Source organism: Neofelis nebulosa, chromosome 15, assembly GCF_028018385.1.
Source record: "Neofelis nebulosa isolate mNeoNeb1 chromosome 15, mNeoNeb1.pri, whole genome shotgun sequence".
NCBI classification, from domain to species: domain Eukaryota; kingdom Metazoa; phylum Chordata; class Mammalia; order Carnivora; family Felidae; genus Neofelis; species Neofelis nebulosa.
In genome coordinates, this window is record NC_080796.1 from 3,967,518 (window position 1) to 3,981,502 (window position 13,985).

The 13,985-nt window shown below is 44.6% G+C and overlaps 1 protein-coding gene across 1 annotated transcript; it reads left to right on the forward strand.

Moving 5' to 3' along the window:
- The first annotated feature begins 2,332 nt into the window (after window positions 1-2,332).
- LOC131495906 (ankyrin repeat domain-containing protein 26-like) lies at window positions 2,333-7,858 on the forward strand. Its single transcript, XM_058701085.1, has 3 exons — window positions 2,333-2,648; window positions 7,367-7,481; window positions 7,643-7,858. The coding sequence occupies exons 1-3, from the start codon at window positions 2,398-2,400 to the stop codon at window positions 7,826-7,828; spliced, it is 552 nt and encodes a 183-aa protein (XP_058557068.1). The 5' UTR covers window positions 2,333-2,397; the 3' UTR covers window positions 7,829-7,858.
- The last annotated feature ends 6,127 nt before the right edge of the window (window positions 7,859-13,985 follow it).

Below are 13,985 nucleotides of genomic sequence, written 5' to 3' on the forward strand. Positions count from 1 at the left end.
GGTCCTAGGGCCAGCCTGGTTGGGTGAGGGGGCATCAGAGCCCAGTAGTCTCCCTGGAATCCCGCCCCCACATCCTTGTCTCTATGCCCCCAATCCCTGTTTCTGGGGATCCCATTCCCTCCCATAGGGTGACGCTCAGGGAGGGAGTGGGCTGTGTGAGCCCTGAGGGCTTGGCGGGGTGGGGGTTGGGCCGGGAGCCCAGAGATGGAGGCGGAAGGCCAGGAGTGCGGGGATGGAGGGACTGCGGCTAGGGTTACCCTGGACGCCAGGGTCAACTCACCCATCTCCAGCCTGGTCTCGGCAGCGGAGGCAACAGCAGCAGCGTCGGCGATGGCTGCGCGGCACTCGAGGCCCCAGCGGGGAGATACTGGCGTCTGCTACAGCCTCTCACCCCATCTCGAGCTCCTGCAGAGTCTAGGGCGAGCGCAGGGCATCGTGGGCCTTGAGGCCCCGCGCCCGGCCCACATCCCCGCCTCACGCCCCCACTTCCACCACTTCCGCCTTCCAGGCACTGCCGCCAGGCTGCACCCTGGGACGCGGCGCGGGGGAGGGGCCCCCCCGGGAAGGGTGTGTGGGGCGAGAGGGGTGCCAAAGGGAGGCCGGAGCTAGGCGAGAAGAGGTGCCAGCTCCTGCCAGGCTCCCCGGCTCCGGACCCCACCCCATTCCCCCACCGGAGCCCCCTGCCTTTTGTTCGCAGTTCCCCTGTAGGCCCGGGGCCCTATAGTCTCCCTGGCATCCAATAGTCTCCCTGGCATCCGACCCTCACCTCTCTGTCTCCACGCCCGCAACCCCCGGGCCCGGGGCTCCCACTCTTGCCCCAAGGGTCACGCTCAGGGAGGGAGTGGGCTGTGGGAGCCCTGACGCTGTGGGAGGGTGGTTGTGCCGGGAGCGCGGAGATGGAGGCTGAGGGCCAGGAGGAGGGCATGGATGGAGGGGCTGCGGAGCGGGTTCCCTGGGATGCCAGGGTCAACTCACCCATCTCCAGCCTGGTCTCAGCAGCGCAGGCAACAGCGGCGGCGGCGGCGGCGGCGATGGCTGCGCGGACCTCGAGGCCCCCGCGGGGAGATGCTGGCGTCTGCTGCAGCCTCTGACCCCATCCCGGGCTCGGGTGGAGGCTGAGGCATGCGCCCGGCATCGCGGGCATCGCGGCCCCGCGCCCGGCCCATAGCCCCGCGTCCCGGCCCCACCTCCACCCCTTCCCGCAGTCCAGGCACGGCGGACAGGCTGCACCCTGGGACGCGGCGCGGGGAAGGGGCCACCTGGGACGGGCGTATGTGGCGAGAGGGGTGCCAAAGGCAGGCCTCAGCGCGGCGAGCAGAGGTGCCAGCTCCCGCCTGGCTTAGCAGCTCCGGACCCTGCCCCACCACCCACCGGAGCCGCCCCCCCTCCGTTCACAGTGCCACGCTGGGCCTGGGCGTGGGAGTGGGAGCCCAATAGTCTCCCTGGCATCCGGCCCCCACCTCCCTGTATCGAAGCCCCCAACCCCCGGGCCCGGGGTTCCCGCTCCCGCCCCTAGGGTCATGCTCAGGGAGGGAGGGGGCTGTGGGAGCCCTGAAAGCGTGGGGGGGGGGGGGATTGTGCCGGCAGCGCGGAGTTCAAGGCGGAGGGCTAGGAGTGCGTGGATGGAGGGGCTGTGGCGCGGGTCCCCCGTGACGCCAGTGTCAACTCACCCATCTCTAGCCTGGTCTCAGCAGCGGAGGCAACAGCGGCGGTGGCGGCGGCGGTGGCGGCGGCGGTGGCTCCGCGGCCCCCGGAGCCCCAGGCTGGGAGATGCTGGCTTCCGCCGCAGTCTCTCGTCCCATCCCGGGATCCGGTGGCGGCTGCAGCGGGCTCCAGGCTTCGCGGGCGTCGCGGCCCCGGCCCGGCCCCTATCCCCGCCTCACGCCCCACCTCCACCCCTTCCCGCGGTGCAGGCACGGCCGCCTGGCTGCACCCTGGGCTGCGGCGCGGGGAAGGGGCCCCTCGGGAGGCGCGCGTGGGGCGAGAAGGGTGCCGAGGCGAGACCCGAGCGTGGCGAGCAGAGGTGCTGGCTCCCGCTGGGTTCCGCGGCTTTGGACCCCGCCTCACCCCCCACCGGAGCCCCCTCCTCTCTGTTCGCTGCGCGGCGCTGGGCCTGGGGGGGGGGTGGGGGGCATCGGAGCTTTGGTTACCGTTGACAGTTAGGCCTCTGTGCGCATGCGCAGTGGATGCCTCTTCTGAAGTGCGCAAGCGCGCTTGTGTCTGGCGGTATTGCTTGTTGCCGGTTACTGAGAAGTGGCAGCTACCAAAAGGCGGATCCTCATTGCTGGGGTGTTGTGGCCAGGCGGGTTTGGCCTGTCTCCGGCGCTAGTGTTGGGCTCGGGGGGTAGTGGAAAGGGAGGGCGGGGTGAAGTCTCTGTGGAGCCCGCAGGCTTCACAATGAAGAGGAATTGGGGGTTCGGGAGGGAGAAGGGCATGTCGCCCTTGGGCTCCGCTTCTGGCTTGCAGAGGCAGGGCAGGGGCGTTGGGCAGAAGAACAATGGAATTGACAACTTGCTGCTGGGTTACCATGTCCAAGACAGAGATCTCAGAAAGATCCACAAGGCTGCCTGTGTGGGCAACGCAGCGCAAGTGCAGCAGATTCTGTTCTTCGCGGAAAATGGCGTGGATGATAGAGACAAAATGAACAGGTAATAGGGGCTTGGAGGCTGGCAGGGAGGAGGCGGGACGGACCTGGGAGAAGAGCACACCTGGCCTAGCTCTACCTGTGCATCCGAGCCCTCCCTCGGGGAGCTGGGTTCTCTTCCCTCCTGAGGTCCCGCTGCCCCTCGGTCGTGGGAACCCTATGTGGTCTAGCACCAGGCCAACAGCGTGAGCGGCAAAAACAGAGTCTTCAGCTGCCCTGGCACGTACCCCGTAATTCCTGAATAGACCACTTGACTCTCAAATTTGACGTGATTTACCCAAATTTCAATAGTAATACACACGAAATTAAGTGTCGACAACATGTTGTTTGTAATGGACTCATTTTCATACCATAACGTCACAGAAAAGTGCATAATGGGAGAAATAATTCCTGTAATCAACTTCTGGGCTAGAAATTCTTGGGACAAAATCCAGTATCCAGTTTATGTCTGTGTACACTTAGGTATGTGTGCTATTTCCTGAGGGACCTTGGAAGGACATTTTGAAGTGGAAGATGGCTCTGAATAGGAGGACTCCTTTTTCTCAAAATGTGTGCCCTTCCTGTATTTGTCAGTGTTAGGTAAAGCAAATGAAAGCATCCTGGTTTTAAGAATTTTGAGCTACACATGCTCTTCTTGTGATGTCATTAAGGAAAGTTTTGGACTCACTATCTTGTACATCTGAAATTTATAGAACACTGTATGTTAACAAACTGGAATTAACCTAAGAACTTATGTTTTTATATAGGAGGTAGATTTGCCCTTCCAGATATCAAAATATACCTGAAATTTCCACAAATTATTCATTTACACACAGCTGAAAAGACAGATAAAGGAGTGGTGCAGAGTAGAACATGACCAACGCTCAAATATACATAAGACTTTAGAATTTCATACTGGTGACATTTCATATTAGTAGGAAAAGGTGAACTATTCGTAAGTAGTGGAGAAACAGCCGATTTGGAGAAAACTTGTTAGAATTTTATCTCCCTAAATTAAGTTCCAGATGGGATGTCAATTTAAAAATTTTAATTGGCAAAATAAGAAAAGTAACAGAAAAAAATCCTACAAATGCCTATTTACCCATCCTAAGAATGACTTGAAAAGCAAGACTTTTGGGGGGTGCCTGGGTGGCTCAGTCAGTTAAGCCTCTGACTCTTGATTTCGGCTCAGGTCATAATCTCATGTGTTCGTGTTTTCAAGTCCTTCGACGGGCTCCCTGCTGTCAATGTGGAGCATGCTTGGGATTCTGTGTTGCCTCTCTCTCTCTCTCTCTCTCTCTCTCTCTCTCTCTCTCTCTCTCTTTCTCTCTCTCTCTCAAAAAAAAAATGGGGCCCCTGGGTGGCTCAGTCAGTTAAGTGGTCTGACTTTGGGAGTCATGATCCCGTGCTTTGTGGGTTCGAGCCCCGCTTCAGGCTCTGTGCTGACAGCTCAGATTCTGTGTCTCCCTCTCTCTCTGCCCCTCCCTTGCTTGCACGCTGTGTCTCTGTCTCCCAAAAATACATAAATATTAAAAAATATTTTTTTATATCAAGAATTCTGGAGATTGATTTAGCAACATAAAAAACTAAAAGCCTCTATCAGAAAATAATATTATTAAAATAAAAGACAATGCACTTGCAAATATTTACAACATATTTGTATCAGACAACAGAATCTATCTTCGTTTTACAGAGAAGTCTTTGAAATCAAAATGAACAAAAACCTGTAATTTGAAATCGTGCAAAGTATTTCTTTGCATATCTACAAGGGACCAGTGGACATAGGGAAATATAGTGTCCCTGGGAAAAAAGAAATTTAAGTGAAAAAGCGACTGAAATACAGTTTTCCATCTACAACCTTTGTGAAAATAGAGTGATGGTGCTTATACTGCCGCTAAAGTTTAAGTTGTTTTCAACTTTCCAATAGACAATTTCGTGTAAGTACCACATTTTAAAAATATGTATTCCTTTTACCCATCAATTTTATTTCTACTAAAATATCTTTAGGAAATCACTAGAGATAAATGACATACATTTTGCTTTTCTCAGCACTATTTAAAATAGCAATGTATTAAGAAGAACTCGTATAATGGCTTTTATAAGTAAATGTCATTACATCCATAAGATGGATATGTGATCATTGAAAGTGGCATAGATAATAGATATACACAGAGATGCAGAGCTGTGCTTTAGTTGATCATTAAGTGAGAACAAAAATCAGTGTGATCATAGGTACACACAAGCAGACTACGGTTTTATGTTAAGCCCAAATATGCACAAAATGGGATGACATTTGTTATTTCTGAGCCTTTGTATTTACATGCATTTTTCTTTGCCTTCAAAGAAAATCTGTGCTTTCTACAGGAAAAGGTGTATAAAGGTCCTATTAAAAGTTTATTATCAACAGAAAGGGTTTATTGTCGTTGAAGTAATCCTGGAGAAGAGCAAGAATATTGATCTTATATACATAAAAATAATTTCTCACTTTGTGTTAAAAAATATTTTTGGATGTAAAATAAGAAAAGTGAGTTAATTAAAATGATTTTTGAGGATTGGCATATTTGGACAACTTTTGGCCTCTTCAGAAGTAAAGGGAGTATTTTTATTTGCACTTGTAGATTTTATTATGCATATATTAAGCATATACATATGTTTTCTGTTATAGGTAGCTTTATTACGAGTAATAGGTAAATGGTTTATATTAATCATGAAAATAAAATATATTAGTTGTGTGCTTATGAAAAAAATAAGACTTAGCAGATATAAGTGATTATTTACTGTTTCAGAAGTATGCTTTCCTTTATATACCTTTTCTTTAAAAATATTGAACTCTCCAAATGTATTTATCCACTCTTTCCATCCATTTATTTATCACCTAGAACCTGCACATATATTATTTAGCGGACATACTCTACCCAAGATCCTTTTGTTCACAAAGACTTCATTTTGCACAGTATGAGCAAGATGAGGAATTTTATTTATTTATTTTCTAAAGATTTTATTTTTTTAAGTTTATTTATTTATTTTTTGAGAAGGATGGGGTGGGGGTGGGGATGGGGACAATGGAAGGACAGAGAGAGAATCCCAAGCAGGCCCCGTGCTGAAAGCAGGAACTTTTCCAATACACTTTTCCAAGAGTCCCAGCATGGGGCTTGAGCCAGTGAACATGAGATCGTGACTTGAGCCCGATCAAGAGCTGCACGCTTAACAGACTGAGCCACCCAGGTGCCCCAGCTTTTATCTTGTTTACTTTATGTTTTAAGTGTTATTTATTGTTGAGGGTGAAAGCATGAGCAGGGGGAGGGGGAAAAGGAGAGGAGGGACAGAGCATCTAAAGCAGGCTCTGCACCAGATTTTATTTTTAAGTAATCTCTATACCCATCGTGGGGCTCAAATTTACAACCCTGAGATCAAGGTCCTATGCTCTACTGACTGAGCCGGCAAGGCACCCCTAAGATGAGAAATTTTACATTGAAGTATTAGGATTTACTCTCAATGGGAAGTTTTCCTCTTTCCTGTCAAAGTTTCTGAATATAGGAAATTGTAAAAGATAACCTTTACCTGCCCTTCTGAAATTTACGATAGTAGTAGGTACTAATATTGATCACTGGAAATACTTGATTTTCGTACAATCTGTAGACCTCAATACCTAATAAAATGAGCTGTTCCTAGTCATTGGAATCCTGAGTTTCCTGTGGCTTAAACTTTCTTGAGAAGCAAAGTAAGGAGTCCTTAAAAAATGTTTTCCTTTTGTTAATTTAGTCCTCTTTTCCTATAATGCTTTTCAGAACTAAAATTTATTTAAGTGCCAATCATATGACTAGAACTGCAATAGACCTATTGTATATACCATCATTTCACATAATGGAAGGCACCAAGATTCTATGGTGTCCCACTATTTTATATGCCAATTATTTTTTTAAAGTCCTGCCATTTACAGTTGTAAGACATTTTGAGTTATAAATTGCATTCCAATATCAGAGATATTAAAATGTGACAAAATGAGCATCTTAGAATCATTGAAACGCAGTATTCTTGCTAATCCTTAAAACATATCTGCAAAGTAGGTGTAATTGTATCAAGGTACCTAATTGAAGTGTTGTTTATGTAAAGCAGTAGTAATGGTAAAAATTATATTATCCAACAACTATTGAGATGTTATTTAATTATATTATCCAACAACTATTGAGATGTTATTTGTGCTAGGAAATGTTCTAAATACTTGCATAGATCCTCATTTAAGCATCACAACGAGGTCTTGTGAGATAACTACTCAGTATTTCATTTCATTTCATTTCATTTCATTTTATTATCTTTTTTTTTTTTTTACTAATCTCTGCACCTACGTGGGGCTTCAAACTCACGACCCTGAGATCAAGAGTTACATGCTTTTCAGACTGAGCTAGCCAGATGACACGAGACAACTACTATTTTTATCCCCTTTTGTTGAGGACATTGAGGATAAGTCTAAGCAATAACTAGTGAGTGACAGAGTTAAACTAGGATTCAAACCCAAGTGGAGCTGAATCCCCAGGTCATGCTCTTTCTCTTCAAACAGGCCACTCTTTTATTAGTGTGATGAGTAATCACTACTAAATATTGTACTTTCTCCAGAGGAAAACTGAATCTTTGTTTTGGAGGCATAGGAATAACATGCTACTTAATGTTTACAATTTCCTGAATTAACTGCAAGTTTTGAGAGAGTGCACTATCATTTCCTAAAAAGTCCTCTCACTTTTTTAGGACTGCTCTCCATTTGGCCTGTGCCAATGGCCATCCAGAAGTGGTGAGCCTCCTAGTAGAGAGGAAATGTCATCTTAACCTCTGTGATCATGAAAACAGGACAGCTCTCATGAAGGTATGTAGTACCAGCTATGTCTGCCTGAGATAGATTTGATGTCATTACTTAGAATGAAAATGAAATTATTGCCTTGAAACAAAACGAATTGGTGAAACCTGTGGCATGCTTACTTTAAATTCTCAGAATTTACACTCTGTTTCTTGGCATATCACTGACAGGCCGTACAGTGCCAGGAAGAGAAATGTGTAAACATACTATTGGAAAATGGTGCCGATCCAAATATTAGGGATGTGAGTGGCAACACTGCTCTCCACTATGCGGCCTTTGGTGATAATATATCCATAATAGAGAAGCTGCTGCTATACAATGCGAATACTGAAGCAAGAAATAAGGTAAAGAACTAATTTATACATTATTTGAAATTTTATATATACACGTGAATATTTTAGCCACAAAATGTTTTATTTCACACACACACACACGCATGCACGCATGCACACACATACTCACTCACTGAATTCTATATATCAGGCCCTTTCATCATGGAAATAACTCCAATGCCAAGTCAGGGAGGGCTAGAAAAAAGTAGTGCCCACAGAAAGGGCAAAGTTGTATCTCCCAGCCACCCTTCCACCCCAGAAAGAAAATGTTTCCATTAGTGCCTACAAGTGGATGGTAGTCTCAGAGCCCATAAAGGACTAAAGGTCTAGAGGGGAGTGAGGCGACGATGGAGGCTGGGTGCTATGCAGGGGCTTAGGCAAGGGGTGCTGCTGGGGATAGGTGGGAGGAGGAATGGAGACCCAGACCCAGCAGGGAGAGCTTGGATGTGTGCAAGCGGGAGGAGAAAGCAACAGGTTGCAGGTGCTGGGCACTGCAGGCCCCGGTGCTCTGAAGATGAGGACATTGGGGTCAGGTCATGTCTGGACATCCAGCAAAGGCATCTACTTGTGTTGGTAGCCACTCGGCCAGCCATGTACCATGTTGGGGTGTCCCACTTCAGAGAGTAGCTCCTGCTCAACCTTGTGTAGCTCCTCAGCAGGGTTGTAGCTGTACATGGGGAGTAGATGATGGCCACACTTGCTGGCCCACCTTCCTTTTCTTTGACATGCATTACCTCTCACTGCTGAAGCCCCTAGAGGAACACCCTTGGTTGACATGGGCAGGGTCAATTTTACGTATTCGGAAGTTCAAGGGTTCCCTGAATGAAAATATTTGGCAGTAACTTATTTATCTAAGATTTCTTTCTTTCTTTCTTTCTTTCTTCCTATTATTTTTTATTTATTTTTGAGAGAGAGAGAGAGAGAGAGAGAGAGAGAGAGAGAGAGAGAGAACAAGAGGGGGAGAGGGGCAGAGAGAGAGAGGGAGACTCAGAATCTGAAGCAGGCTCCAGGCTCCCAGCTGTCAGCACAGAGCCCAATGCAGGGCATGAACTCATGAGCCATGAGATTAAGACCTGAGCCAAAGTTGGATGCTCTACCAACTGAGCCACCTAGGCACCCCTACGATTTCATTTTAAATAAGGATACTTCTAAAGAAACAGAGAATACTGCTTTGTTTTATGTATTTATGGCAAATATTTATGAAAACAATATATTTGTTAAAGGTAAAACTTATTTTTTTTCAAATATTTTTCCCATCCAATTTTTTTTATTAGTGAAAAACAACACAGGAAAGCAAAATTTGCCCTAGGCTTTGTCTTAAAACTCAAAGAAAAGAAATGCATTTTACAATAAAAAATATTGCTGCTGTTGACAAGTTCCTATTTGATAAAAAAGTGATTTATAAAAATGGGATTTATCTTTTATTGGCCAAGGCTTAAGAGAAAAAAGGGGAAAGGAGGGAGCAGTCAGAACTAAGTGGGCCAATTTGGAAATTTGACAAGTGAGAGAAAATATCAAGAAGAGGTTGTTTGTTTTATTGTTTTTTTTTCCCCTTCAGTTTATACGTTTAGTCAAGGAGTCTTCAATGTTTGAGGGGAATAATTGTTACTTAGGGAAAGAGTGAGTTGCAAACCTGCCTAGAGACCAAGTGTAGGAGGACTCAGAGGAAATCAGATTGGCAGTGAACAGGTGGTTGATTAAGTGGTCAAGGAGAAAAAAGAACAAATAATTCACTGTCATATAATCCTATTCTGGCAGAAACAGCCACTTAGGTAAGAGTCTAAACTCTGCTCTGAAATCTAGAATATCTTGATTGGAAGTAAGAAGTTTAAAAGTAATGCAATCAAGTTGCATTTGGACTTTACATTTAGTCCCTGTTCTACCTCTGCTCAGGGAAATTAAATGCAGTTTTGATAAGTCATTTTTTTGGCTAAATCTTTAAATGATAGAGGGAGTTGGCCACATAGATGAGACTGATGTGATTGTCTGCTGCACCACCTCTCAGCTAGAATTGTGGTGGTGAATCCCCGTGCCCTGGGGAAGTTTCAATTTTTTTTTAACAAGCCTAAACTCTCCCCTGAAGAGTTTGAGTAAATCTAGTAACATGTATACATAGACATGGATATTTAGAAATATTTTTTTTGAGACTGTGCTACAACTCTTGGTTAAGAACTACTGGGGTGTGTGGGTGGCTCAGTCGGTTAAGTGTCTGACTTCAGGCTCAGGCATCATCTCACAGTTCACAAGTTCTAGCCCCGTGTTGGGCTCTGTGCTGACAGCTTAGACAAAGCGTGGAGCCTGCTTCATATTCTGTAGTCTCCCTCTCTTTTTGCCCCTCCCCTGCTCGTGCTCTTTCTCTCTCTTCCACAAAAAGTGCACATTTAAAAAAAATTAAAAAAAGCTAACTATTGAATGCAGGGGTACACAGGTTTTTCGGTTGATTAAGTGACCGACTTCCACTCAGGTTGTGATCTCATGGTTTGTGAGTTTGAGCCCCACATTGGGCTCTGCACTGATGGTGCAGAGACACATGAGAATCTCTCTCCCTGCCCCTCCCCCACTCGCTCATGCTTGCTCTCTCTCTCTCTCTCTCTCTCTCTCTCTCTCTCTCTCATATTCATAGCCATTTGGTTATTACAAGCAGTGTTTTCCTGATTGCAATAGGATAAAATCTTCAATCTTCTTTATTAGTTGAAGCTATGTGACCGACTGTCTTATGATGTCTGTTAAATTCATATCGCCCTGGTATAATCCAAATGGTAGTTTTAAACATGGAAATGTAGTTAGTGACAATGCAGTTGGGAATTGTTTTCATAATTTAGTTTCGGCATAGTTGTGAACTAATTTGTCTATTTGATTAACAGTCTGGGAGAATTAAACACAGATAGATTGCGGTTTTAAGAAGCGTTGGAAAAATTCTTAAAGTGGGTGTTACGAGTCTTTTTGTTGTGATTCTTTTAGACAGAGAGAGTGTGAGTGGGGGAGAAGGGCAGAGGGAGAGAGGGAGAACCTCAAGCAGGCTCCAAGCTCAGTGCCAAGCTTGATGCAGAACTCAGTCCCACAACTCTGGGATCATGACCTGAGCTGAAGTCAAGCGTCAGATGCTCAAGTGACTAAGCCACCCAGGCTCCCCTCTTATGAGTCTTTTTTTTTCTTGTTTTTTATTTATTTATTTATTTTTATTTTTATTTTTTTATTTTTTTTTCAATGTTTTTTATTTATTTTTGGGACAGAGAGACACAGAGCATGAACGGGGGAGGGGCAGAGAGAGAGGGAGACACAGAATTGGAAACAGGCTCCAGGCTCCGAGCTGTCAGCACAGAGCCCGACGCGGGGCTCGAACTCACAGACGCGAGATCATGACCTGGCTGAAGTCGGCCGCTTAACCGACTGCGCCACCCAGGCGCCCCTTTTTCTTGTTTTTTAAAATATTTTTTTAACATTTATTTATTTTTGAGACAGAGAGGGACAGAGCATGAATGGGGGAGGGGCAGAGAGAGAGGGAGACACAGAATTGGAAGCAGGCTCCAGGCTCTGAGCCATCATCCCAGAGCCTGACGCGGGGCTCGAACTCATGGACTGTGAGATCGTGACCTGAGCCGAAGTCCAACGCTCAACCGACTGAACCACCCAGGCTCCCCTACCCTCTTATGAGTCTTAATAGCAATTTTTATTACATGTCGGGGCCTAAGTTTTTGCTAAAACGTGATACTGATACTTCAGGAAAGATTTACATACAAATATTTGCTTTATGCACAACCAAAATACCCGTGGGCTATTGACTAAATTTGTCCCCTGGATGTGTTTCGTTTCCTCCATAAATTGAGTCAACATTTAAAATTATGACACTCATGCAGAAATCTGGATCAGACACTTCTTATAGAATCATACCTGGTACTTTGAGCCCATACTACTGTTTGGTATGCATTTCAGCGGCTGACCTTTTTATATGAGGTATGTGTGTCTCCAGTTTGCTACTGTCCCCACTTAGGTTCTTCACTTACTCAAGTCACCTACTTTGCCTCCATAAGCAATGCGTTTACAATTACTGTTTTATTATATATATGTATATATATATGTATATATATATATGTATACATATATACACATATATATATCATATATTTCTGTGATATACACAAAAACATACACACATATATTTATACATATATATATATATATATATATATATATATATATATATATATTAGACTGTGCTAATCAGATCTCTTTTGGACACAAAGAAATCTTGGTAATTTTTTTTAAAGTTAATTTTGAGAAAGAGAGAGACAATCCCTAGGAGGCACTGGGTTTGAACTCATGAATCATGAGACCATGTCTTGAGCCAAAGTCAGGAGTCAGATGCTTAACTGACTGAGCTACCCAGTCGCCTCTGTTTTATGGTCTATTTTGATAAAGATTTCAAGGGTTTCAAGGCAATCCATATTAATTTATAATATATATTTTGTATTTTATGTTAGTGTCTTCGGAATAGGATTGAATTTTCCAGGTTAGACTTTCTAAGTTGTTTTTGTATTCTATTCATTTTTTTTAATGTTTATTGATTTTTCAAAGAGAGAGAGCACGTGCATGAGTGGGGGAGGGGCAGAGAGAAAGGGAGACACAGAATCCCAAGCAGGCTCCAGGCTGAGCTGTCAGCATAGAGCCCAATGCAGGGCTTGAACTCACAAACCATGACATCATGACCTGAACCGAAGTCGGCCTTTTAACTGACTGAGCCACCCAGGTGCCCCATAAGTTAGTTTGAAAACAAGACACTTTTTCCTTCTGTATACTATAAATAATCGTATTCCTGGGGCGCCTGGGTGGCTCAGTCGGTTGAGCGTCCGACTTCGGCTCAGGTCATGATCTCGCTGTCTGCGAGTTTGAGCCCCGTGTGGGGCTCTGTGCTGACAGCTCAGAGACTGTAGCCTGCTTCGGATTCTGTGTCTCCCTCTCTCTCTGCCCCTCGCCAGCTCATGCTCTGTCTCTCTCTGTCAAAAATAAATAAGCATTAAAAGAAACAAAATTTGAATAATCATATTCCTATTGGAATATTTGCAAACTGTATTAGATTAATCATGGTTACAGTTGAATAGGTTATGCCTATTGCAGACAATATTCTCTTTCTCCTCAGCATTGTTCCCTAAAAATGCAAATAATGTAGTCACTTTCATTATGCTAAAAATGATCTGTATAAATCAGTGTTTGAGTTTTTATTGATAAGCCGTTATATTTTTATTTCCGATTTATAGTTTGCCTAAAATATAAAGTAAGTAGCTATTCCAGTGGAAACTGGAATACAACTAGAATACAAACAATTTTTTTAGAAGTAGATACATATTAGGGTCCCAGGATTATTATAATTGACAATAAAATTTCATATGGAGCTTCCTAACAGTTAAGATAAAAATTTAGCATTTTATAATAGGAGAAAGACCATGGGCTATTTAATATTAAGTAATCAAAGTTCATTTGAGGCTTAACTCTTGGAGTTCTGAGCCCATCTCCTTAGTGACCCATTTGGAGCAGTGATGCCTTATGTTGACATCTCGGATGTCAGTGGATCCTGATACCACTGACAGAAGACAAGCAAGTTTGTATAACTTGGGGAAAAGCTTCACCTTTATCGGAAATCTCTCCAAACTATATCCCTGAAACTCTGATTCCTCAAATGTGAATGTTTGCCACAAAAAGGATTGTCAAATGGGGACTGAGCAGATTTACATGGATTTGTCTAGCTCTGTGAGTTTCATAGTGTTCATAGTGTTGTGGTCTGAAAATATGCACGGTATGATCTCAATCTTTTTGTACTTACTTAGGGCTGATTTATGTCCCAGTATATGGTCTATTCTGGAGAACGTTCCATGTGCACTGGAGAAGAACGTATATTCTGCTGGTTTAGGATGAAATGTTCTGAATATATCTGTTAAGTCCATCTGGTCCAGTGTGTCATTCAAAGCCATTGTTCCCTTGTTGATTTTTTTTTTTTTGATTATATGATCTGTCCATTGCTGTGAGTGGGGTGTTGAAGTCTCCTACTATTATGGTATTACTATCGATGAGTTTCTTTATGTTCGTGATTAATGGATTTACATATTAAGGTGCTGTCACATTTGGCGCATAAATGTTTACAATTGTTAGGTCTTCTTGGTGGATAGACACCTTGATTATGACATAA